The 25,203-nt window shown below is 47.8% G+C and overlaps 2 protein-coding genes across 3 annotated transcripts; both read right to left on the bottom strand.

The window, feature by feature from the left end:
- Positions 1–4: 4 nt before the first annotated feature.
- CHUK (component of inhibitor of nuclear factor kappa B kinase complex) lies at positions 5–15,884 on the bottom strand. Of its 2 annotated transcripts, XM_021537091.3 has the most exons (21): positions 15,755–15,884; positions 15,591–15,685; positions 14,057–14,171; positions 12,090–12,159; positions 11,335–11,423; positions 10,988–11,077; positions 10,669–10,793; positions 10,163–10,270; positions 9,725–9,860; positions 8,791–8,985; positions 8,342–8,444; positions 7,284–7,407; positions 6,189–6,340; positions 5,290–5,351; positions 4,268–4,377; positions 2,858–2,907; positions 2,643–2,739; positions 2,041–2,188; positions 1,572–1,711; positions 913–1,009; positions 5–337 (listed from the first exon to the last, which is right to left on the bottom strand). In XM_021537091.3, the coding sequence occupies exons 1-21, from the start codon at positions 15,809–15,811 to the stop codon at positions 311–313; spliced, it is 2,190 nt and encodes a 729-aa protein (XP_021392766.2). In that variant the 5' UTR covers positions 15,812–15,884; the 3' UTR covers positions 5–310. The 2 variants fall into 2 exon arrangements, with proteins under 2 accessions (XP_021392766.2, XP_077640933.1); XM_077784807.1 differs by having other exon boundaries at positions 5–1,009.
- Positions 15,885–15,987: 103 nt separating this feature from the next.
- CWF19L1 (CWF19 like cell cycle control factor 1) lies at positions 15,988–24,104 on the bottom strand. The gene is made up of 14 exons (XM_021537092.2): positions 24,050–24,104; positions 23,815–23,899; positions 23,324–23,402; positions 22,810–22,911; positions 21,925–22,139; positions 21,080–21,198; positions 20,834–20,918; positions 20,165–20,305; positions 19,309–19,420; positions 18,512–18,591; positions 17,486–17,695; positions 16,982–17,101; positions 16,207–16,304; positions 15,988–16,132 (listed from the first exon to the last, which is right to left on the bottom strand). Exons 1-14 carry the CDS (start codon positions 24,070–24,072, stop codon positions 15,988–15,990), a joined length of 1,614 nt encoding a protein of 537 aa, XP_021392767.2. The 5' UTR covers positions 24,073–24,104.
- Between the last annotated feature and the right edge of the window lie 1,099 nt (positions 24,105–25,203).

Here is a 25,203-nt window from a genome sequence, read left to right as displayed (position 1 = left end):
CTCGGCCTGTCAGCTCCGAGTTTATTCATTCTATATACACGCACTATACATTCATGGGTCACACCGCCCCCCGCCCTCAGGAGGCTCCACGGGCCGGGCCCAGGCCGCTGCCTGGGGGACAGCCGGTGGGTGACACGGTGATAGCAGTAACACACTGGTGATGGCCATAAAACACCAGGGATGGCCATAAAACACCGGCGATGGCCATAAAACACCGGCGATGGCCATAAAACACCGCCATGTCCCACAGGGAAGGCGGCCCTCAGCACACAGAAGGCACTTGGGTGATGCAGCACCGCAGCTCCTGGGGTTACTTCAGCCAGCTCCAGTCGAAACTCTGCGAAGAGGAGCAAAAACACGACTGAGCGCAGGGTCTGGATACTGGATGTGTGTCTTGCTTGGCGAAAAATCAGTGACTGCCGTGAGAAAGGATGCTCTCAGCACAATGCAGCACAGCACAGGAGCCCTGTGAGCCCACTCTAGTTTGGGAGATCTCGGGATTCCCAAAGGATGAGTGCCTCCTCTCTCCTCTGAGCAAAGAGAGAGCTGGGATGGCTCAGCCTGGAGAAGTTCCAGGGTGACCTCACTGTGGCCTTGCAGTGCCTGAAGGGGCTACAGGAAAGAAGAGACTATTTCCAAGGGCCTGGAGTGCCAGGACAAGGGGGAATGGCTTCACACTGCCAGAGGGCAGGGCTAGGTGGGATTTTGGGAAGAGACATGTATCCATGCACACTGGCACAGGGTGCCAGAGAACCTGTGGCTCTCCCTGAATCCCTGGAAGTGTCCAAAGCCAGGCTGGATGGGGCTTGGAGCAACCTGGTACCTTTTCCTATTCAAGGATTTCTCCACATGCCCAGGGCACCCCTGGGTGTCCCCTGAGAGCCAAGTCCTGGCAGATGCCCCAGCACTTACCATCATGCTGTTCTGCTCCTGCCTCACCTCCTGCAGAATGCTGCTGAAGAGCTCGAGGTAATTCAAATTCTCCCGGATCACGTCAGCAAAATTTTCCCTGCAGGAAGGGAAAAAAGCCCCAAGGTGATGGATTTCAAGCAGCACCAAAAGTAACACCCCCATCAAAAGGTGCTGCACTGATGGAAAAAAAAAAAAAAAAAAAAAAAAAGAAAAGAAAAAGGAAAACAAACAACCCAAAAAAGTTATTTGTAGTTTGTGCAGTGGTAGGTGACATAAAAACCTGCCTGGAGGTGGCAGGACAAAGGAGAATGGTTTCACACTGATAGAACATAATTAGAATTGTTAATGAAGCAAAGAGCAAAACCCCTCAGCGCCACAGAACTCAGCATAGACTGAGGGAGAGGAGCCTTAAGAACCAGATCCAGCCCCAAGGAAGAGCAACATGACATGCAATAAACGGATGCACAGTCCTTCAGCAGGGCATGTACCATGTGGAACTAGCTCAGAAACAGCAGAGATTTCTGAATAGAGAGTTCAACCAAATCCCTGATTTTTTAGAGCGTTAGTGACATACACACTCCTGAAACCACTGTGGGAAGGACAAAGCCCCTGAGATGCTGAGTTCCCTGCAGTGGCTGCTCCCCAGCAGCAGCTCATACCCATCTTCAGGAGCTGCCAGCGAGGACAGAGGGTGAGGAGCAGTGTTCCCTGAGGAGCTCTGGGGGAGCCATGTGGCTGCTGGACTTGAGGCTGTCCCTTCCAGGCTAGAGCTCACCAGGGATCGGGAGGAGCTCTGAGTCTGCAAGAAAGACATTCAGAAGAATTTAGGCTTCAATGATATATAGGGAAGATTTGGGATTGCACCTGAGCACTGCTGGTAACACACACAGAGATGTGGGAACCACGAGGTGGCTTCAGGCACTGTAATTAATGCAAAAAAAGGGAACTCTTAAACACTTCAAACTAACCAGGAAAGCACCTATTTAACTTCTGCTTTTACCATCTCAGACTGCCCTTCTCTACAGGAAAAAAAAAATCCAACCATGGTGTGGCAGTTACCCCTTTTTGCTGAGTTTACTTCCCGGCTCAGGCACTGCAAGAAGTGCAAACAACCCAACAGCTACTCACACAAGCAATTTTCAGCAAATGCCAGATCTCCCTTTGTCTTTTTCCCTGCATCTGCATCACTGAGTTGTCAGCTTCCTTGATGTTATTCAGAGCCACCTCAATCTCGGGGAGCAGGTCAATGATCTTCTGCTTGCAGCCCAAGAGCTTGCTGGAATGAAAAGCAGACACAAAATCACTTCCCAGCACATTTTAACAAAACCAAAAGGATCTTGGGATCCAAGATACTTGAAAAATTCATGTACAAATCACTGCGTTATCTTCTCTGTAACACTACTGCTTTTTTTTTTTTTTCCTTTGAATTTGAAGGAACTTTTTTTCCTTTGAATTTTGCAGGAATTTTAATTTTTTTTTTCCTTTGAAGATTTGTATTCCAACTTCCAACTGGCAGAATTTGCCTCATTTTAAAGTGAACTCTTGGATGCTAACAATGTTTTTAAAAATGAAGTGGAAACTCAACACAAAGGAGCAGAATTAAAGCTATGAGAAATGTGAATGGAGCCTTTTGGGTTCTGACCTCCATGGTTTTCCCTATCCTTTCTGACGACAAAGCTACAAATGCTGCAAGTTGGATTTGTTTGGGGTTTTTTGTCTGCATAAAGTACCTGAGGTGGCCAAAGAGCTCCTTGAGGACTCGGTCCTGGCTCTGCACTGTCTGCACAATGATCTTCACCATGTCTGTGCTGTCACTGTAGGCATGATCTGCAAGGGCCAGCAACCACCACATTAGTAAATCCTAACAGTATTGCCTGGGTTTCAGTTCAGAACAATTAATCATGGGGTAAAAGTGTGAAAGTCTTTAAATCATCTTCTTCCATACCTGGAGGTCGTGTTTTTAATTGCTTGTACAGGTCTATGGCTCTCTGCTCCCTTTAAAAAGAAGAATATGATTCAGGCAGGTGTCGGCAGCCAGCTGACTCAGGAGAAAAAGCACTGCAGTGAAGGGATGCCTTTTGGAACTCAGACACTGGACCTTCTCCTACAGTGGGCCACAAGCATGGCCTTTGGAACACAGGGATCCCTTTCTGTGATGGAATCCAACACTTTCCCCAAAGCTGTCTCTCTTTTTCTCCAGCTGTGCAATTTCTTCTCAGAAAACCACACCAAGCGGAGCTTATTTTCAGTTTCAATTCTTCCCATGGCTTAGCTGTGATTCCTTTCCCCTTCATTATCTGATTTAATTTTTGAAACTCTGACTGTACAACTGCCTGAGAAGTTCTTGTTCCTGCTCTGCATTTTTTGCCTGAATTTTAGTGATATTTTGTAAATGGAAAGAGACAGCTGCATCACAAGCAAGACGACCGTGCTTCTCTTCTTCCCATTAAATAAACATTACTTCTTTCAAGCATTTCAAAAAGTCACACTGAAAACTTCCAGCCTTGAACAAAATCCTCCCTGTTCTAAATCCCAGTCTGTCAGAAACAAGCAGCAGCTTCCCAGCCCTGATCCTGGTGGAACTGCAGCAGTGGAATTGCTTAAAAATAATGTTTAAGGAGGCACAATCCTGGTTAGTTTGAGCAGCTGCTGCAGGAGGTGGCTTCTCCTTTGCACCACTTCCTCCCCTGTGCACCAGTTCTGCTGCAACTACACAGGATGAAAAGCAACTTTGCAAAGAGGGAGGGGGGAGAACATACCAGGAGCAGGCACATTTCCTCCCTGAACAGTCAGAGCTGTTCTGAAGAGCTCTTATTGACAGGTTTAATGGCTGTTCAATCCTTTTCTTTTAGAACTGCCACTTGTGCTCTCAGTAGCAGCCCAGTAACTGCTTCCTATCTCTCCTCAAGATCAAAAATACCATTTAGCTCTTTCGTATTTTAATACTTAAAAAAAAAAATCAACTTTCCAAATATCCAAGTACCCATGAGATAGTTACCCTTGATTTGAAAATACTGAAGGTAATAGGGTTTTACAATGCTCATGTAGTTTTCTCATTCAACAGTAAGAAAGTCATTCCTCTCCAACACAAAAGGAAATCCCCACTTGAGACCAAGATTTATCTTAGAACTAGGCTCTTGAAAGATGAGGTTTCACAGTTCAGTGTCCCACGAGTGGTAGGATCTTTCCTTTCACAAGCAAAATGATCTCAAATCAACCATACATTACTCTGTACTTGTGGTTTGCATTTCAAAATCGCTGAGGGAACCAGCTACAGAGGGGAAAAAACCCCCTCAGACACTGAAATACACAAGATCCAATTTTCTGCAGTAAGAATGAGCAGCACAGGACTCACAGGCTCTCCATGACCTCTCCTTGGCGCCTTGCATACGGACTCTTCTGCAGCTCCACGATCTCCGTGTGCAGAGCCATGATCTGCTCATCCAGGTAGCCAATGTCTTCAGCCTGAGTTGAAATGTGGGCACAGATCAGGCTCAAGGAGAGCAATCAAGGAGATAAAGATCCCCAGAACACTTGTTTAGATAATGGGCAGACTGCCTGGAGAGTTTAGGAGACAAAAAAAAGCTCCTTGGCACAGCACTGCTACAGTAATTGAGGTTTTTGTTCTCAGTGCATGGTATCACCTACAACCAAACCTCTGACCACCAACACTGGCTGATAAAAATCAGTTTCTTCATACATCATCTCTCTGTGTCTCTGGATTGTCTCCTAGACTAAGATGTCCCTGTGTATAGAGTGAAACATTTTCCATTCCTGCTAAAGGGGAAGGGCAGGTGGAGTAACAGCACACAGTTCTGATGGTCTGCCAAGTAAGTACTGGGAGAGGTTCCTGCTTGTCTGGAAAAAGCCAGAGACAGCCTTGAGATATTCTGCTAGAAGCAGTCATCTTTTTGTCCATCCCTTAGACAATAAAAAAGAGATGACTCTCATTTAAAACTAATTTGCATATTGACTTGCAGCATGCCAGTGACTCATGTCTGTACTCCTCAGTGAAATCCTGCAATTCTGAAATTGCTTTATAGCAGGTGATTGGATTTCAGCTCCAATGGGAATTTCTGTGTCCAGCCAGGAAGACTTCTGATCCATAGCAACACCATTTCTTTTAGGCAACAAGTAACATGTCTCTGCATTCCACTTTCCCTTTTAGAGAGCTGAGTCTGCTGACTGTTGTTTTTGTCCAAATCCATTCAACCAACTTGGTGACAGGACACTGTGTCTTTTTTAATGCACCTGCAAAGGTATTCCCATTCCCACAGCAGGCAGGATATGAAACACTGAAGGGATACAGCAGTGGCACACATGACACATTAAATTCCTGTCACACAGAGATAATGCAGCTTCTTTAACTTCCCCTACCTGTGCACATTGAGAGGCTTTCTCTTCCATTTCCTTCCAGGCTTTCAGCATCTTCTCTGAAGCTTAAGAAAAAAAAGAGGTGTTAATTTATAAAAGGACATTAAGACATAAAATTAAAGCAAGACTTGGATTTTACCTGTATTGCTGTAATTTGAACACAAAGAACATGATACTGTATATCCCAGCAGGAGCCACAACACAGAGATCACACAAAGCTGCAACTCTGTGCTCAACCTTAACTCACACACAAACCCTTAGGTAGGATTTCACTGCTTGCAATCACTGGCCTAAAACAACTCTGAGTCTTCAAACTCCACCAATAAGCTCAACAACTGCCACTTTTGATTGGACACAGACTGTCCAAACCCAGCTCACAGTGTCTTCCTATTTTCCATCATCATCCTTCAGCCCAGTCACCATTTTTGACTCGGGCTGCATTTTTTAGCCATATATATTCAAACTACATGCAATTCTTGCTATTCTCTCCTGAAGACTATTTGCTTCTGGGACGTGAAACTGTAACTGGTGCTCTTTAAACCCATCTCTCATCCTGACAAATGGCTTCTTCTAGCAACAAGCAGAGCAGCTTGTTAGCACTGTCAGCAAGTGCAGCAGCTCTTGTCCAGTCAAAACTCCAAGTGAATCAGACTCTGAATGAATGAATAAATAGCAAATATTTACATCACCAGTACTATTAATGCTCCTGTTTTCTATTCTCAGTGAAGAACAGCTGACCACTTGTCTCATTACCCCTGAAGGTCTTCAAAAACATTCTGGTTTTTATCCTCCTGCCAAACTCTCCTCCTGCACCTCCCCTAGCTAAAATACACCCAATAAAGATGCTGAGCTCCTTTACAGGATCACAGGAGACACCCAGGCAAGTATTCCCCACCACCTACATATGCCATAAGCCATCTGGTCACTGTATCTCTCCAGGTCAAGGCGAATGCTCTGGTGGAAGAATTCCAGCTTTGCTTTCAGCTGCTGGGATGCTGACACCATGTTGTTCTTCATTTTGATCAGGTTGGCGTTGTAGCGAAGGAGGCTGAGCCTGACGGATGGAACAAGGACAGCACACATTAGCTGGAAAGCCTACCTGGACTCCAAAAAGAGGAAATTCTGTTACTCTCTGGGAGACTGAGCACTGGCACCAGCTGCCTAGAGAGGTTGTGGAGTCTCCATCCTTGGAGATATTTGAGAGCTGTCTGGATGTGGTTCATTTTGAGCATGGATTGGGCTGGAAGATTTCCAGAGGTCCCCATCTGTCAGATTGTGCCCTTTTCTGACCCAGAGATGGGGCAACTAAGAGGTGTTTTAAAAACTTTTATTTCATTTTCAGTCTCATGTGAAGGGTGAGACAATACAGATGTTATAATTCACACCATCACAATCAGAAGCCAACTATTTCCTAATTACAATACACTGTAAGTGTTTCATGGCCTGTGAGCTTTTTGCCACACCATGCTGTAAATGCCTTAAAGCAAATCATCTAAATTACCCCTCTTGGGTCCCACTACAATGCATCTTTAATGGTTCTATTTCTCCAAAGTATCCAGTCTTTTTTACAAGGCTATCCTTTGAAACTTGTTTCTAGTTCCATTTCTCTCTCAACAATGTCTGTCCTATACCATGGCATTTCTAAGTCAGCATTTCTTATTTCAAGGTTTGCATACAGATGCACACTACGTGAGCCTTCTGTTAAGCTCTGAACATTTTCTACAAATCCATTTTCCACACCCGTTAACCTCAGCCATGCTATGAGACTCTGAGTATATTCCAGTGTTTTTTGGTTATTATCAGTGTCAGGCATTACCCAGCACAATTCCTGGAGTGGAATAACCTCTCAGCCCAAATACGTCTTTATAATGTAAAGGCACAGAACAGCAGAGGGCTGTAAAACTTCAGGGAACCAAAACTCCCTGAGATGCACGATTCCAGGCAAACAGACTCCATGCTGGCATAGCACTGCTCCCTGTGACTGAGGGACAACTCACATGGCAGCTCTCTGTCCCTGGAAGAGCCTGCTGTAGTCCTCCTTCAGCCCAATGACGTAGTGAACCGCTTCTGCCCACACCTTGCGCAGCTGCGGGATCGGCAGCTGGATTTTGCTGTCCTGCACTGAACACAGGAGAAGCACAGCCCAGTGACAACTCTGGAAAAGGACAACGTTCCTAATTCCTGCTTCAGGTGCCTAGGGAGCCTGGTAAGTTCTGCTCAATTTCTAGGTGATGCTGCTGAAGCATGTATGAGCGTTTCATGTCACAGCTCCCCAGGTATGTGACAACCTGGGACTGAGCAGATGAAACCCTGTGGGGGGTTTTGGCCAAAAACCTCTAAAGCCCAAAGCAGCAAATGTAGTTACTCCATTTAATACATTGATACTGGTCACTGTCCTGATCTGTTTCATCTGAAAATGTCTTCAAACCTTTGGTAAGTTTCCTCTCGGATTTCCTGATGTAGATGTTTAAGGGGAGAAAATGCAGAGATGGGAGCTGCCAGTACACTGGGGTATCAATAAACATGGCGTAAAAAGCATTTGCTCCAAGAGATTCAATACAATGGTGCCATGCAATGAGATTCACCAGAATAAAACAGCTCTGAGTCACATGAGAGGATGAGGAAAACCAGTGGAGACAGCCAAAGACAATTAAGTTACTGAACAGTTAACTGCATGTCACAGGGCACTTTCTTTACATGCAGTATCCCAGCAGATATCTCCTGTCCCCTGACACTACTCTTCTTTCATAGAGGTACACAGAGTCATTCATACAGATATAGATTTATAATAAATAAACCTTCAGAGAGATCTATTAGGTTGTGGAATGACTGCTGTCATTTCAGGAGACAAGCAGGGGAAGCAGCAAACAGAGCACAGCCTAAAGCCCAAACTGGTGATGTCAGGGCTCTGTCATCAGGACACGAGTTAGGCTGCTTCAGGCTCTTACATGCCTCTCTTTGAATCAGAGAGAGCTCTTCAAGACAAGACACAGGGGTTTATCAAGCAGATTTAATTTCTTTCTGCATGAGACAAGCACTTCTCTAGCACACTCACCAATGTAGTTGACACAGTCAGACAGACTCCGAGAAGCAAAGGGGCCATCGTAGACAGTTTTGCTTTTATCAAACAAGTAGACCATGTAGCTGTCCCAGCCTCTCTGGGGAGAAAACAGAAGAGAATACAAGCAAGAGAAACCCCAAACAGCTTCTACTAATCCAGTACATCATGAACTAATTGTTGTGGGCACTCTCTCTTACCAAGTGCCTTTAAAAACTCATTTTGATAGATCCTACAAGAGGACAGAACTCTTTGCTAGCAATTACTTAAATATTTAGGCAGAGTACAACTACAGAAACCTGCTTACATTACCCAATAAAATACCTTTAGAATTGCTACACTTACAGAGCAAACTGTCTCCTGTGGGAGAAGACTTAGGCAATTTATGTTCCCCAAGATTTTAAATTCTCTGAGAACATGAAAGACATGAACAGAATCCTTCCTACCACGCCATCAATAACACACTGGGAAGCAGGTTTCCGAGGGTCCAGGCAAATCCCTGTTTCCAACAGCAGCTCCTGGTTTCCAGTGCTTATTCCAGTTTCAAACTCAATACGATTCTGCAGGGAATGAAGGCTTTCCTCAGGATGCAAAAGGAAGGACACAATCTTGGCAGAGGTCATGTTTAGGATGTGTACTATCTGTAAGAAGAGGACAAGTAGATTACAAATCCTTGGATATCAAAGACAAAGGCACACAAGCCTGGGATGGAGCACAGAGCAGAATTAGAGCATAATTTGGTTTTAATAATCACAATAAATCAGTTCAGGAGTAAAGCCCTACATAAAAAACTCAAAAGTCTTTGGCCTGTAACTTTTAATGTCAGAGAAACTGACAATCCAACACATTAAGACCCTTCACAAACCCTGCTGCAGCTTAATTACATCAAAAGAACTAAGACAAAATTATCCTCCTGTTTCTACACAGGCTTGCCTTGGCTAGTCTGACTGCAGTAAAGCTCAAGTAATTGTTTGAAGAGGAAAAATCTGTTCTACTAAACTGCGCCTCTATTCTACTACAGGCATTACTACTATAGCACATGAATACACCTGGAGGTCACAGCATCAACAGGGAAGTCTGGGAAAACAGTTATTAGCAAATATTAAACCCTTATTTGATCCTGGGGAGCCTTTCCAAGGTACCAAACAGTAATTCAGGGTCATCCTTCTACTCCAAATGTAAAACTAGAGATTAATGTTGCAGGAGATGTTTTGTCCTTGTACTGGACAGGCTGTGTATTTACTCATTTCCTGATACCACGAAAAACAATTGCTCCTGACCCAGGAAGCTGGATGCTGCCAGGATTACAGCTTTGCTCCACTCTCTGTCCTCTGGGATGCTTTCAGAAGGCCTTTACCCCCAGTAACAGCCCCCACTCACCTTCAGATTCAGTATGTGATCCATTATCAGGAAACACCTCGGACGACCAATCTCAGCATCTGAACCTCCACCCCTCTGCTGTGGATCCCAGTTCAGCATCAGCTGCAACCAGTTCTCCATGGGCTCTACAATCAAACTAAAGCAGAAGAGCTGTAAGAAAGGAGAGGCCTTCACCAAGCTGAAGCAGCCCAGCTTCCTGGGCCTCTCCTTGTGTGCATTACTCAACAGGCTCTGACCATGTTTGTGGGCAACAGGCACCGGAGAGCCCAAAGTACCCAGAGAAGAGCCACTGGCTATCCCTGAACAGCAAACAGCAGCTTGCCAGGAGCTTGAAACACCCTGGAGAAAGAAGGAGGGGCTCTCAAGCTTGGGATAAAGGAGGAAGAGCCCTCAGTTTAGAAGACCAGAACTGTCCCCTGTGAATGAGGATACACGTACCCGCAGAGGCTGTGAGGCTGTGGCAGGTGGGTGCTGAAACGAACCTCCCCGTTCATCTCTTCAGAGGCAAAGATGTGCTTTGGGTCCTTCTTCTTGATCTTTTCATGCCTGGGAAATAAAATCCTTTGTGTATAAACTGAGGAGTGTTACTTTAGTAAGGGAGCAACCGAAAACAGCAAAAAAGGGCCAGTGTCCAGCAGCTTTAGAAAAAAACCTCATCTTTCAGGACAAAGATGCCATTTTCAAACCACCCAAAACATCTTCACGTTTAAGAGAGGAGCCCTTCCAGTAAATTCTGCTTCTGGAAAGATTTACCTCTTCTCTTGTTCTAACAGAAACCCAAGTTTCCTGTTTTTTTGTTTCAGAACCACCCTTTTAAACACCAAGCAAACACACACTCCAGGCACAGCAAGACAAGCAGAAACCTGCAAATGCAGGTTAAAGTCTTTCAGCACAGGTTTAAGTATTAGCACCTCCAAGCACCTCTCCCAGAATAAGTGTCTTACCAGGCAAATGGTTGTAGATTATGTAAGAAAGGTCTAAATCCTGCAATGCACTCAAACACCATTGTCCCAAAGCTCCAGTAATCAACAGTAACTGAGTAGGATTTGTTCTCAAAGAGTTCTGGAGCCTAAAAATGATCATAAAAAGACATTTTGACTGTGGTATTTCCTTGCATTTCTGCAGAGACAAAGCTGCATCCAGGTGTGGTTCCCTGAGAGGGGGCAGGTCCCCAGGATCTCCATTTTTGGAGGTTTCAGCCTTTGGCAGTGCCAAGCCACAGCTGCTCTGCCTCAGTGCTGGTGACACTAAAAAAAGTCTTACCAGATATTGCAATGTTCCAACAAATGAAGTGCATAAACTTCCTTGATCCAGATCCTTTGCATAGCCCAGGTCTATTATTTTGTGAACAATCTGCAAACAGTTTAAACAGCTCATCAGAAGAGTAAATGCTGAGGAAGAAAAACCACCAAACAACCCAAAGTCTGCCCAGTGACAGCCACAGAGTATTCTCAAGAGGAAAGCCAGAGTGGGAATTCTGGAGAAAGTTCATGGCAAAACTTCAGCAACAGTGTTAAAGCTTTTAGTAAATGCACAGTTGAGTTTTCAGTCCAGTTCAATGTGACAGCTTCCAGAAATGACAATAGAAACACACTGATCACCTGACTTACCTTCCCACCTTCATCCTGAAGAACAATATTTTCAGGCTTTAAGTCTCTGTGTATAATTCTGTTCTCATGCAAATACTGGATACCAGACCCTGAAAGACATGTGTTTGATTTAACAGAAAATAAAATCCACATTGATTAAATGTAAATCTGATAAAAACCTAATACTGGGGGGCAAATTCCCAGCCTTCCATCATTTACCACCACTCATTTCTACATTTAACAGCTTCCAAACCTGTGTTTCTTCTCCACTACATTTTCACACCTTTGCAAAGACATGCCAAAGACACTCAACTCAGTATGGAAAAAAAAAACAATAAGCATTCAAACCAATAAGCATTCTGGAAGGGGACAAGAATAAATCAAGCAGAGCTGCTTTTTATTTCAGGAATTCAGCTGGAAGCCCTCTTGAGCACTGAAAGGACAGAAGTCCAGGGCAGTACTCTGAAATACTTCCTCATGCCAAAACTATCTCTTCCTACAAGCAGTGACAGGTTATCTGTAAGAGAATTAAGAAAACAAGGAGCTTTCCTGGAAGACATTTTACCTAGAGAAACCCAGGCACTGCCCTTTTACCAGACAGCTGTTCCTTCCCATGGTGTCCAAAAACACAGGTACTTCCCAAGGGCCTGTTTTTTTTTAATGCCCTGTTCATTTTAGTTCCCTTTTCATGGTCAGCTGAAAAAGGAAAATGCCACTACACTTAAAAAAAAAAAGAAACAAAAAAAACTAACAAAAAGAAAGCATTAACTACATACCGATGTCACTAAGCAGAGAAAGGATTTGACTTTCCTTCAGCCCACAGCAGTTTTCTGGTTTGTTTAGCAGCTACAAAAAAGCAAAATATGTTCAAACCCACACTTGCAACAGTTAACAGCAAAAACCAACATTTTCCATCCCCTATTGAAACTATCCAGCAAACAGCACAGCTCAAGAACACTCCAGCTGAATGGGGCAGTAAACTTTGTGCACTAAAATCATGGGCAAGAAGAAAACAGCTCAAACAAAACGAAAATTCAGAAAGAAAAGGGGTAGGAGACAAAGGCAGGGCCACAGGGCTGCAGGCAAAGGAGGCTCCCCCTCAGCACCATCTTAATGAGCTGACAATAAAAGCAGATTCAGCAATTTCTGACTTTTACTGCACTCAGGACTTTTAGAGATGACTCAGATGCTTCGGCCCTCATGAGGGATTCACAAGGAGAAATTAATGAAGTGAAACACAAATTATGTCAAACAAGAGTAAGATTTAAAGAACACAAGCAGAAATAAAACAGATTATGGTTATTTTTAAAGCAGTACAGAACATCACATGAAATGAAGTATGTTACTTCCTGAATTATTTCAGCATGTATGCCACACCTAAGGATTCATCACAAATGAAGTGACCAAACACTGCATTGCAAGTAGAGCTAATTTCTCAGCCAGGGTCTCTAATCTGCCTTCAGGGAGTCTCCAAACTTTTACTGCACTAATACAACAGCCAGATGTCTCTGGGACAGTGGCCAGGTGCCTGTTTCTGCAAACCTCAAATGCTTTTGTATATATGCTCCTTCTTTTACTGCGACTTAAACCTTAACAGTGTTTCTTGGACTGTTTTTAACAACTCAAAACCATATAAAGAGATGGGATTACTGCATTCACCACTGGCTGACGTTCCCCAGAGCTGTTCCCCAGGTGATTTCTAAGCAAATCCTGATGGGGATTTGCTGCTTCACCCCTCTAGAAATTGCTGCTTCCTGAATCCAGCTGTAATGGAAGGGGAGCACAAACTCTACCAGGTCACCAAGCCACTGCCTGGAGAACTACTGAAAGGCTCCTTTATTTTTGGGTGTTGCCAGTGTGCAGATTGGCAGTTCCCAGTTCAACAGGAATAGCAAAGCTTCAGAATCCCTGGAGGTCCCAGTCCAGCAGAAATAGGCTCACTCCCCATGCTGACTGCAACATAACACTGGATACACATGAATCCCAACCAGTCAGACTCTGAACAGATGGAGACACAGCAGCAAAGCCAAACCTGCTGGGTGGCAGCAGCTGCACTAATGCTAAAGCAGCTCCACGAAAGGACACACCAGGATAAAAGAGTATCTGCCCTTGGCTTGCCCTCTGCTTTCAAAAACACAAGCCTCGTTTCCCACACACATTTTTTTTCCCACTCTACATTAACTTCCTCACACGTGTACCTGATGCCTCAGGGTTTAGCTTTTATATTTTTTAGATTCTCTGCTGCTTTAGGGTGTGGGTTTGAGCTTCACATTATGGGATGGTGAGCTCTCTGCACAGAACAGGGAGACAAAACAATTCCTTCTCTAGCTGGGGACCAAGGACAAGTGATCCAAATCTCAGGCCCAAGAGCACAAACAATGTGGGCTGAAGAGAGAAAAACTAGCAGGATGGGACTTCATGGGCTGGAGCTGTAATTGGATAATTAACTCTAATACGCAAATGGAGCAGAACTAAAAGTGAGAGACCCCGAGAGCAGTTGTGCATTTTGTGACCATTTTGGTTCATCTTGGTGTGCAGCCCTGGCTGGGGTCCTGTGCTGCCCAAGGTGGATCCATTGAGGAGATCCTTTTAATAAATCCCTGCTTTATTCTTTAACTCTGTTCTAGACATCATACCCAAAGAGAGAAGCTCCACAGAGCAGGCCTGGTGACAGGAGCAGCGCTACCACGCCCTGTTTGGGTTAGTGGTATCTGGTTTTTACTGAAAGCCAAGCAGGCATTACCTTGCGGAGGTCGCCCCCCGAGCAATACTCCATGGCCAGGAGAGGAACGTCGTTCACCAGGAAGTTCATCTCCTCAGGAACTTCACAGGCTCTGACCACATTGGGATGGTTCAGCCTAAGCACACAGAGAGCTGGATGAAAATTCTCTTGGGAGAATGAGACAACAGCTTGCAATGTAACCACGTTTTATGTTCCAGGGACAGCTTCTGTTCCCCACAGGAATCCTTACTCACTCATCAGCTGGTACCTACCGTACCCAAATGCATAAAACCCATACCTTGGGAATACACAAACCAGTGACGAGCAGAACTGATGTCTCAAATGCAAGGTGCAGGACTTTGGTGATGGGGATCCAAACTCAAGCTGTGAATTCTTGCACCATCCTGGCAGTGTCATTACATGTGTGTGTGTGTATGTAGGAACAGACTCCCCTAGCCCAGTCATTTCACAAAAACCCCATAACACCTGTGTAACTGCACCAGGCAGGTGAAAGCCACATTCAGAGGGAAAAATTAACTTCTGCAGCTGAATTCCAGCTACAGAAACAGCTACTTCCTGACTGTCTCTAATACACGCTAGTCTTGGGAATTAATATATCCAGATGGAAATGAAAGCAAATTATTCCCCTCTACATCTTCCAAAGCCTCTGGACACCAATGCAAGAGCAGCTCATAACTCAGTGGTTGTTTCCAGCACCCAAATCAAACATCACCCAAGCTTTGACTTAAAAATTCGTGTTCCCTGCAAGTGGTTTCCCACGTCATGGCACACAGTGAGCAGGTGAGGGTAACAAAGCGACAGCAGGAGCTCAGAAAAGCCCTGAACACCAGGGTCACTGCAGGCCTTGGGGAGGACAACTCAGAGCATCCCTGCTCCCACCAGTGGGACAGAGGATTTCCTGCTCCAAGATCTCTCTTTCTCTCTCAGGAGCAGTTCTGTGAGACCCAAACACCCAGAGGCAGCCCCCACATCCATGAGACCAAAGCTGTCCAGCCCTGTTTCACCCACTGGAGAGGGAGGCTGGGCAGCACATAGCATGGACTTTCTCACAAGGAAGTGGAAGGAGAATTTATTCTTTACATTCGGCAGCGTGACAGAAAAAAAAGCAATTCCAGGATCCCCTGGTTGCTAAATCAAAACCAAAAGTACCGCACGGTATGGGAACATGTGGGCGTTCCCAAATCACAACATCAGAACTCAACCCACAGGGTGGTGTGAGTTTGGAGGAATTTCGATGGGTGAATAGCCCAGGTGGCACAACAGGGCAGGGGGCTTGGGGATCACCAGCTCCCAGGCCAAGGCAGGAGCTGGGGCACTGGGATGAGGGATAAAGCAGCACAGGCATGCCAGGTGACAAGAGGCCCAGGGGCTGACCCCCGGCTGTCCCCACAGCGCGGTCCCATCTCCGCAGCCGGTCCGGGGCTGACTCCCCGCACTGCCCGCTAGTCCATGGCCTGACCCCCGGCTGGCCCCTCTCCCTGTCGCTGCCGCCGTGCCGAGCCGAGCCGAGCCGTGCCAGCCGGCCCGCACTCACTTCTTCATGATGTCGATCTCGTGGCACCAGCGGTCCTTGTTCTTGACGCTGAGCTCCAGCCGGCACGACTTGATGGCCACGCGGTCGCCCGAGTCCTGCGGGACACAGCGCCGTCAGCCGCCCCGGCCCGGCCGTGCCCCCCCCGCCGCCCGGCCCGGCCCCACCTGGTGCTGGTACAGGCACACGTTGCCGAAGCCGCCGGTGCCCAGGCGGTCGCGCATCTCCCAGGGCCCGCAGCCGCCGGCCGGGTGGCCGCGCAGCGCCGCCCCGGCGGGGGCCCGCTCGCCGGCGGCGGGCGCGGGGGGGCCGGCCCGCTCCATGGCTCAGCCGCTCGCTCCGGCACTCCGCCCTCACTGCCGCGTCACCGGCCGGCGCCGGCAGCGCGCGCAGCGCCGCCTCAGTCGCGGAGGGAGAAGTCGAAGGGCTGGAAGTCGCGGCGGAAGGCGCGCGCCTGCGCCGTCTCCTCGGGCCGCGGGGCGGCGCACTGCCGCCAGTCCGCGCGCTGCGGCTGCGCCAGCAGCGCCTCGCTCGCCAGCACCTCCCTGCAACGACAGCGCCGTGACGTCAGCGCCCGCCGCCGTGACGTCACGGCGGGAGCGGGCGGGCCGGCGCGCACCTGCCGAACTGCAGCGGGAAGCGGCCGCGGATGCGGTGGAACAGCTTCTCCCCCGAGTCCAGCTCCACGTAGAAGTACGGCGTCCCCGGCTGAGCCACCTGTGCCGAGGGAACCACGGAAGCACAGGATCAGCGCGGCTGGGAAACACCTCCATCGAGCCCAGCCTGGGACCCACCACCGCCCTTTAGCTGGACCACGGCGCTGCCACGCCCACTCTGCACCCTAAACACCTCCAGGGTGGCGACTCCACCACCGCCCCAGGCAGCCCCTTCCTGGCCACCCTTCTGAGAGCAGGTGACAGGCAGACCCTCCTCCCGGCCACTTCAGCTATGCCATGCTCTCTTCTGGGAGGAAATTTGGAAAAATAACCCCATAAACTGCCTGAGGTCAGTGCCTCACCTCCAACAATACCTTCCATGGGAGGAAGGAGCAGTGGGTCACTTCCTGGTGGGATCACCTATGACATTTTGTGGTTTAATTCTGCCGTGAGTGACTACATGAGAACCAGGCAGGTCTCGTTGTTCCTAACCTCATCTAGGTCACCCAGCCTACTACATACAATTTTTGGAGGATGAGGCCATGCTCACATTTCTTAGCTGAGAAATCATCTGTTGAACCTGGGAACTTCTCCCAGAGCAGAATCCTGGTACATCCCCAAACCAAGTCGATGAGGTTCTGCCTCCAACAGCTTGGCCCCACCCCACACAGTGACCTCAGAGGGAAACAGCTTAGGCAGGACACAGGGGGAGCAAAGAGGTGAAATCTGGCCCCATACCTGCGCGATATCAGAGTGCTCTGGGATTTCTAACAGCTCAATCTGCTGCTCCTGTGCTTGTGTAATAAAGGCCTCCTTGATGTCTTCAGATGTACAGAGGTCCAGTGGGACAGGGATGACCTGGAGAGGGAGGACATTTCCATAAAAGAAGACGAGACAATGAATTTGCAGAAAGCCATCAGTCCATCACTGGAGCTCATGGGCTCCTCAGTACAGCTCAGCCTCATCACACAAGATAGGGGAGCACCCATCTCTACAGGCTTAAACTTATGAGACATTTTACCCTGTAGGAGCTGGACAGAGCTGAAAACCCCAGGCTTGAAAGTTCTCAGCACAGCCCTCTCCTTTCTCATCTCTGTGGTAGTTCTGATACAGCTCTGATACACTTACAGACCTGCACACACAGAAACCACCATGATAAACCCCAAAATTACTCTTTGTGTTCATCTGGAGTTTATATTCAGTGCAAGTTTATGTTTTCCCAGAGCAACACCCAAACCATACCTGTAGCTGCAGATGCTGACTCCTATAGTTTCTTTCAAATAGGACATATCTCTTTCCCTTGCTTCTGAAAAATTCCTTTAGAGCAGCCTTGTACTTGGTCACTTCTTCCAGCACCTCTGAAGACAAGTCCACCACTGACTGATAGTGCCCAATTGGCAAAATGAGGACGTGGTCAGGAGACAAACCCCCTTTGGCCAGGGCAAGGTAGCACTAGAGTGAAACAACACACACCAGTTACTCACTGTGCTGTAGGAATTCACCCTCTGACTACTCAGTCTGAGTAGCCACAAGTAAAGGAGAGTCTTTTATCTTGCTTATTATGGATTCTTTATTAGCCATTTTATTTTATTTTTACACTGAATTTATTAATCACTAGAAGAATGAGAAAGAGGCAAAGAGACTGCCAAATGACAAAAAAAAAAAATCTTTTGAATGCCAGAGGAATGTTTTCTTTGCAGGGAAGCTGCTGAGTGAACTTCACCAGTGAGGCAGGAATTTCTTATTCTGACACAAAAATCCACTTAAAAATTTGAACTAAACCTGTGGACAAACCTGTCCCTGTAAGTGGATTATGCTATACAGGAGCAGAAAGTGCATATAACAATGATGGACTGAGCTTCAAAGTCAACATCTTGAAGTACATCTTGGACACCTTTTTCATCTCTATAGAACAAAACTGTAACCAGCCACCCCAGAGAGATCTGGCACTGGTGCATCCTGCTCCCAAAGCAAGTTCCAGCTTTTTTCCAGCTGGAAAAGTTTTGCCAGATGGTAAGAGAGGGCTGGGACAGGAAAAAATATTCTGGCACTGGAATCCAGCTCTGCTGCTGGAACAAAACTGGGCCACACTTCACTTTTTTTTAAAAGCTTATGTGCTTGTAGAGGAGATGCAAAGGAACTGAAGGCAAACCCAAGAGCCAGCTGCAAATAAAGTTTGTTTTATGTTTAAAATCGGAGATTGTTATTTTGTTTTGCCATCTCTTAGCATGATTCTGACCTAGCAAAGCCCATGCTGCAGGTACTTACATGTGTGCCAATACTGACAACCAAGTGCTTCTCCACCTCTGGGCTGGCCAGGCAGAACCAGCAGGGCCCCGTGGGCTGAGCTTTGTTGGGAAAGAAATCAAGGATTAGCAGAAGGGATATTTGTCACAACACAGACAACCTGGTATTTTCCAGACACCCTTCCCAGTTTATAAAGTGCTGAAGGTGTCAGAAGGACACAGCTCTGGCCAGGGAAATTCCAGCAAGAAAGGAGGTAGTGGCAGTCAGACCATGCTGACTGCCATTCTCCTGGAATGCTGTAACCTAATGAAGGAGGAGCTTAGTAGTTCCAGGAGTTAATAGCTGCAGCTCACTAATAAGAAAACACCAGCAAATGATAAGCAAACAAATCAAAATGAGGTAAAATTACTGCACAGGTAAAGACAAGGGCAGATGCTGTCAAACACACTTGTCAGTTCTGGTCTATCCATCACACCCAAAACACCTGGATTCACACCCAAACTGTGATACCTGAGCTGAGCTTTTTGGAAGTGCCATATCTGGTTCAGAGGGTAAATGCCATCAGCCCAACCACAACCACCACAGACCCAAAGAGCCTTGAAACTACACTCTTGACCCTTCTTTCACCTACTGAAGCCAATCTTCCCTTGGAAAAGAGGGATCCTTCATCTTCCTGCATTCCCCCAGCAGCTGGCAGTGACAGAGCTCTCTGGCCAGCTGACACCGACAGCTCAACAGCTTGAGGAACAACTTGGAGTGATGTGGTCCATCCAAGGCCTCGAGGGAAGAGCTCAGGAAAAAAGCATCCTCATACTTACGGGGTTTCTTGGCTTGCTTAGGTTGGGAGTCCCCTCCCTCTTTCCTCTCTGAGGGACGTTTCTTTCCCTGATGCTTGTTCAAGTCAAAGAAAAACTGACAAGCTGGTTCTTCCTGTTCAGGAAATGAAAAGTGAATGAGATGTTCAGTTAGAACTGCATCACAGAATGTGACAGGATATACAAGAATTTGGTTTTTTCCAGAATCGTTTAGGTTGGAAAATCCCTGACAGCCCACCCTGTGCCCAGTGCCCACCCTGTCCCCAGCCCAGAGCACTGAGTGCCACTTCCAGCCCTTCCTGGGACACCTCCAGGGATGGGCACTCCAAAGCTCCCTGGAACAGAATGACCTGTCCTCCTAGTAATGCACCTGCTACAGTCAGGGAAAAACTTCAGGGAGAGCAGCCCCAAATGATTATGCTCTCCTATTCAGCCTTATGCTGAACATTCAGAATTGCCTGGTTTTATGGATTATTAAAATATTTTCATTTGCCAGCCAATGCCAAAAGAAGAGCTTTATTTCTTAGAGATGTTAACGTGTCACAGACACATCAGAGGTTGAAAACATTTGAGTGAGTTAGCCCATAAAGCCAAATGCCATTAGAAGGCTTTAATGCTGAAGAGGAAAAAACTCTTGTATTTCTTATAGTCCTTCTTTAAGAAGTGAAAGGCCACAAAAAGTTCTCCCTGGAGCCTTCTCCAGGCTGAACACCCCCAGCTCCCCCAGCCTGTTCCCATGGCAGAATTTTGGACAGAGAATCCCAACGGGAAAGCCAAGCAGTGTTGTGAGCACAGACTGAAGCAAGAATGCACAGGAAAGTGGTTTGTGTTTTGTAGGGAGAAATAAACACCAAGGTACCTCTGCAGAGAGTAGGGCTTTGCTCTTGGGAGCCTCCTTCCTCAGTTTGCGGTAGGGATTTTCAGTGACATCCTGAGGCTGCTTCACCAGCTCTGCAGGGTCCATTGAGCTCATGGGCACGATGCTGAAGGCATAGAGGTACTGCAACAAACATGGGTGCTCAGGGACAAGCAGCTCCTGCCACAGCTGCACCTCTGAGGAGATCACTTACAAACTAAGACACCCCAGAACAGCTCCACACTGCTCAGCACATCGGTGTTTGTGCCAAGGCAGGCATGGAAAAACGCATCCCCTGTGCCAGTGTCCCACCCAGGAGTTTATGCAGTGCATCCTTCATCCCTGCCTGTTTCCAGGCCTTCCTTCTGGCCTTTTTTATTACCAGGCCTGGATCCTGTGCACCCTTAACTACCAATCAATATTCCATAATTTCCTTAAGGGGAGAAGAGAAACAGGTTAGAAACCTCATGCCAGAAGTTGGTTATTTTGCCTCAGAACACCACGTGCAGCCCTTACTCTTCTGACATAACAGGCAAGTGGTACCTATTAGTCAAGTGAGACAGATATCTCCACTCCAGCCAGGCTTTTAAGTGCCCGATGCTGTCCTCTAACTGGTCTCACTGCCCTATTATTGTACTTGAGAAAAGAAGAAAGATTCAAGGGTGTCAATACCTTTTTCTTGCTCGCGTTGCCAACATCAGCAAGTGCAATAAACCTGGTGACGTGCTGTGGGGTCTCCTGTAGCACCATGTGATTCCTGTAAGGAAGCAAAACCTGGCTGTACTGCTATACTGAAAGAACAGTGGGAGAACCCCTCCCTGCCACAAAGGTACTCAGAGAGCACACCAATCCTCCTGTGTTCCTTAAAAACTGAGCCCTTACTTGAAAATAAATGACATTTCACATGATTTTACAAACCTGTAAGGAAGTCTTTCATAATAGGCCTTCTCCAGGGCAGCAAAATGGTACCTTGGTTTGAGACTTGCAGCCAGATCTGATACTAAATTGGAGCCACACTTCTTGGTATCTATTTCTCCCTATAAAACACAAACCAAACTTTATTTAAACCTCTCAAAGAGCAGGGAAAAGAAAGGTTTAATATTCTTCTCTCTACACTTGAGTGAGTACATTCCCAGAAAATTCATGCCAGGGGAAGTCAAACATAGAATGACATGTTAAACAACTACAGGGAATGCCCACAGGAACTTCTGAGATTTGAGTTTTCTTTCTGGGCCAGAATATCCCAACGAATCATTCTCTAAAAGCCCCAAGGGAAGCAGGGTTGGTTATCATACTGTGAGGGAAGTCTCCTCATGCATTTAAACTGAGGATTGTATCTCTTTTTTGATGTTGGAAGAAACTGAGAGGAAGCAAAAAATGTTCTTTTGCCACGTGTGTGGCTTTGCTGTCCAGACAGGCTTCAAATCATCTGAAAATCACTTCTGCTGAGGAACATTAACACAACAAAACTGGACATAAATGAAACAATGCCCCTAAAATTCTGATGGAGGAAGAACCAAACCACCTCACTGATACTTAAGGAAATAAACACCGAAACACTTAAAAAGTGGCAGGGACAGATGAAATGCCCCGAAGTCTCACAAATCCCCCTCCTTTCAGTCTTCTCTGAAGAACCAGAATATCTGCTCTCCCTGCTTTCACTCCCAGCTTTCTCAAGCACTTGGAGAGGGTGAACAGAACTCCCGCTTGGAGAGGAAGCAGAAAGGCAACGCTTTGTGAAACCCTAGGAACAGAACACTCACCGCGCTGTTGGCAAAAGTCCCCACGTCTCTGGGCCAGGGGGATGTCAGCAGTATATCCACACCCCTGAAGTTTGGGGTGGAGAGCAGGGAGGCTTTCAGCTCGGCCACGTCCTTGGCGCTGAAGCAGTGGGCGGGCGCGGGCTGCTGCTGCGCCTCGGTGCCGCTCAGGTAGGCGATCTGCAGCCCCGAGCAGCCGCTGAACACGCCCCTGCGGCCTGCAGCGACACGACACAGCCCTGAGGGCGCCACAACCCCCTGGGCGGGGCAGCGGCAGTCCCGACCCGCTGCAGCATCCTCACAGGCAGCTCATCTGCCTGCATCGCTCGGGGACACAGATCAAACCCGAGCCTGCCCACAGCGGAGCTCTTCACACAAGCCCCAGCCTTCCCCCTCCTCCCTGCCATGTCGCTTCCCAAAAACTCATCCACAGCAATAACACATCCCAGCCAAGTGCCTCTACTTAGTTATTTTTTTGGCCTGGTGGGAATTCTGGAAAGAAATTGGTTTTTCCTTTTAGCTTAGCTACATTTTGCTTGTTACTTCTGTCACTGCAGTATAGCCACACAGCAAAATCATATTCAAACCTCCCTCTACAGAGACATGCATGCTCTGGAAATAAGATTCCCTCAAAAAATAGGCTCTTGCAACCCCTATTCCTTCTGGTTAGCAAGTTCAGTATCATAGAAATTAAAAAAAAAAACAAATCAAGAAAGCAGGGTTTTCTTTCACATTTTACAAAACATCAAGTTCAACTTCAGTCCGAACCACAGGATAAAAAATGCCATAACTCCCAGAAAAAGGAAGGTGTTGAAGTGGAAGAGAACACTCATGAGAGCCCCAGCAGGCACAGCCAGCTCCCTGAGCCCAAAGCCCCTGCAGCCTTACCCAGGTAAGTGATGTTCTCAGCCAACTCACAGCCGCTGACGTCTGGGAAGTAGCTCAGCGTGTCCGGGTTGTTAGCACCAAGCAAGTAGGTTGGGATTGGAGCTGAGGGAGAAAACCTCGTGCACTCAGTGAGCTTTAATTCCAGAGCACCCAGCCCACGCTGCCCAGGAATCACAGCAGGAAACCCCTCCCAGTCAGAGCCTCCACCACACACAACAGCACAAGAAACCTTCTGGCAGAGTGAGCCCCAGCCTGGAATTCCCATCACTGCAGGAGGGGAACAAGCTCTGCTCCACTCACATCACCCTCCCCTGCTTGTGTAAGATTAACTCCAAGGTGATGCATAGCCCTAAAGCCAGGGGTGTTCCAAACAGACTTATCTTCCCCTCCTGTGTGGAGTTTCCCTGCTGGAGTGTGACTGCTGTAACACCACAGTGCCCAGCCCTGGCTCCTGAATTCCAAGGCAGGCTGTGAAGCAGTGCCAGCCCCGGGTGACACCACCCTCCTTCCTTACCTTTCTTGGTCCCCGTGTGGTACTCGGCCCATTCTGCCTCGGAAGTAGAGCCAAAGAAATTCCCGACACACAAAAGCATCTAAAAACACCAGATAAAGCAGGAGTTGCCATTTCTCCACAGACAGAACACACACACAAAGACTTTTGCTTGCACCACTTCAGCAGCAGTTGGTTTGCCAAAGTGAAGAGACTCCTCTGTGTTTATCTGTGTTAAACACAACATCAACGGGTTTAAAAGGACAGCCAGTTGCTCTCCCGCCTTCTGTGCACAGACCACGGCTCCTCACAGCTGAGGGGCTGCAAACCCCTTCTCACACCGAGCAGAGAGAGGAGGATCGCCGCCGCGGAGGGACGGGACAGCAACACCCACACGAGCAGCGCCGGCACAGGAACCCCACACCGGGCTGGCTCCGGCCTCGGCCGTGTCGGGACAGGAACCCCGCGGGAACGGCACCACGTCCGCCTCTCCCCACAAGCCCCACGAGCCTTACGTCGAAGCGGCCGCTCTTGGCCTGGATGGCGCGGACCCGCCCGAAGATCGCCTCCAGCCGCCCCTCCACGTCGCCACACGCCAGCCTGCAGGACACCGCGCGGTAAGAGCGGCCGACTGGCACGGCCCGGCCCCGGCCCCATCGCGACCTCATCCTGTGTCCCGCCCCGTTCTCATCCCATCCCACCCCAGTCCATCCCATCCCATCCCGTCCCGTCCCGTCCCGTCTCACTCACACGCGCAGCGGTGCCGCCGCCATCACGAAGATGCTCGTCCCGAACCTCTCTCCACTTCCGGGTGCACCGCTCAAAGCGCTCCGCCACTTCCGGGTGCGCCGCCCGTAGCGTTCCGCCGGTTGGTGCCCGAAGCCGGGCAAAAGCAGCTGGACTCAGCGGGCAGTTTAAATGGCCGTGTCCGCAGGGAATCGCGGATATTCCCAACGCATGCTGCCTTCAGTCCTGCTGTGTTAGTGCGCCAGGCAGTGCTGGCACTAAATATGGAAAACCCGTGAAGAAGTAAAAGAGGTGATCGGGTAAGAGAAGGGTCGTTGTCTCAGCAGTGCCCGAAATAATCACTGCAGCTGATTATTTACACCGATAAATTATTATACTGTCATTATATATGTTAATATACGTAAATACTGTATTTCGATATATATTTGTAATTATTACACCGCGTTGTACCAAAACAAGCACTTAATCAGGCTGTAAACACCAGCCAAGCTCTCCAGTATTTGACACCTTTTATAAAACTTTTTATTATAATGATGCCTTATAAATAAACAATATCTTACGAATAATTTTATAGGAGGTTTCTAAATTAAATGTTTATACATTTTATTAAGGTTTTGCACTGTTACCATCTGAATTCTGTAACCAGGAGCTGAAATCTGAGTTGGTGCTGTTGGTGTTTATTCCTTCTGTGGTATTGGGACTGAACAGTTCCACATTTCAACAACAGGCACGAGAAATGGAAAGTAGTAACTTTTATTTTCTGCATCTCACCTGGCCTGAATAAACCACAAAAGTAGCATGGAATGGTTTGAATGGGAAGGGGCCTTAAATCCCATCCAGTGCCACCCCTGCCATGGCAGGGACACCTTCCACTGTCCCAGGCTGCTCCAAGCCCTGTCTAACCTGGCCTTGGGCACTGCCAGGGATGCAGGGGCAGCCACAGCTGCTCTGGGCTCCCTGTGCCAGGGCGTGCCCACTCCCAAAAGCCAGCAAAGCCGGCTGCTCACGGCGGGATGCGGGAAGCCGAGGCGGAGCCCTTTCCCTTGATTTTGCTGTCGGGGACTGGGCCGAAGCGCACGCGGCGGTCGCGGGCAGGAGGCCGCGCTCAGCGGCGGCTCCGGCGCAGAGGCAGCGAGGCCACCGCCCCGCGCCCGCCG

The sequence above is a fragment of the Lonchura striata genome, chromosome 7, assembly GCF_046129695.1.
Source record: "Lonchura striata isolate bLonStr1 chromosome 7, bLonStr1.mat, whole genome shotgun sequence".
NCBI lineage: Eukaryota > Metazoa > Chordata > Aves > Passeriformes > Estrildidae > Lonchura > Lonchura striata.
The sequence above is the reverse complement of the archived record's forward strand: the minus strand, read 5'-3'. Positions and strand labels throughout refer to the sequence as shown.

What these genes read in the sequence shown, in the direction of transcription:
- CHUK (XM_077784807.1), bottom strand. Translation starts at nt 15,811, where the DNA reads ATGCGCGACCGCCTGGGCACCGGCGGCTTCGGCAACGTGTGCCTGTAC. An exon ending in CAGGGACAGAGAGCTGCCAT is followed by an intron (nt 6,341 to 7,283) that starts GTGAGTTGTCCC and finishes TCCATCCGTCAG; the next exon opens with GCTCAGCCTCCTTCGCTACA. An exon ending in GGAGAGGTCATGGAGAGCCT is followed by an intron (nt 2,908 to 4,267) that starts GTGAGTCCTGTG and finishes TTCTTTTTAAAG; the next exon opens with GGAGCAGAGAGCCATAGACC.
- CWF19L1 (XM_021537092.2), bottom strand. Translation starts at nt 24,072, where the DNA reads ATGGCGGCGGCACCGCTGCGCGT. An exon ending in GCAACGCGAGCAAGAAAAAG is followed by an intron (nt 20,306 to 20,833) that starts GTATTGACACCC and finishes TGTTTGTTGCAG; the next exon opens with TACCTCTATGCCTTCAGCAT. An exon ending in TAAGCAAGCCAAGAAACCCC is followed by an intron (nt 18,592 to 19,308) that starts GTAAGTATGAGG and finishes TTCCCAACAAAG; the next exon opens with CTCAGCCCACGGGGCCCTGC.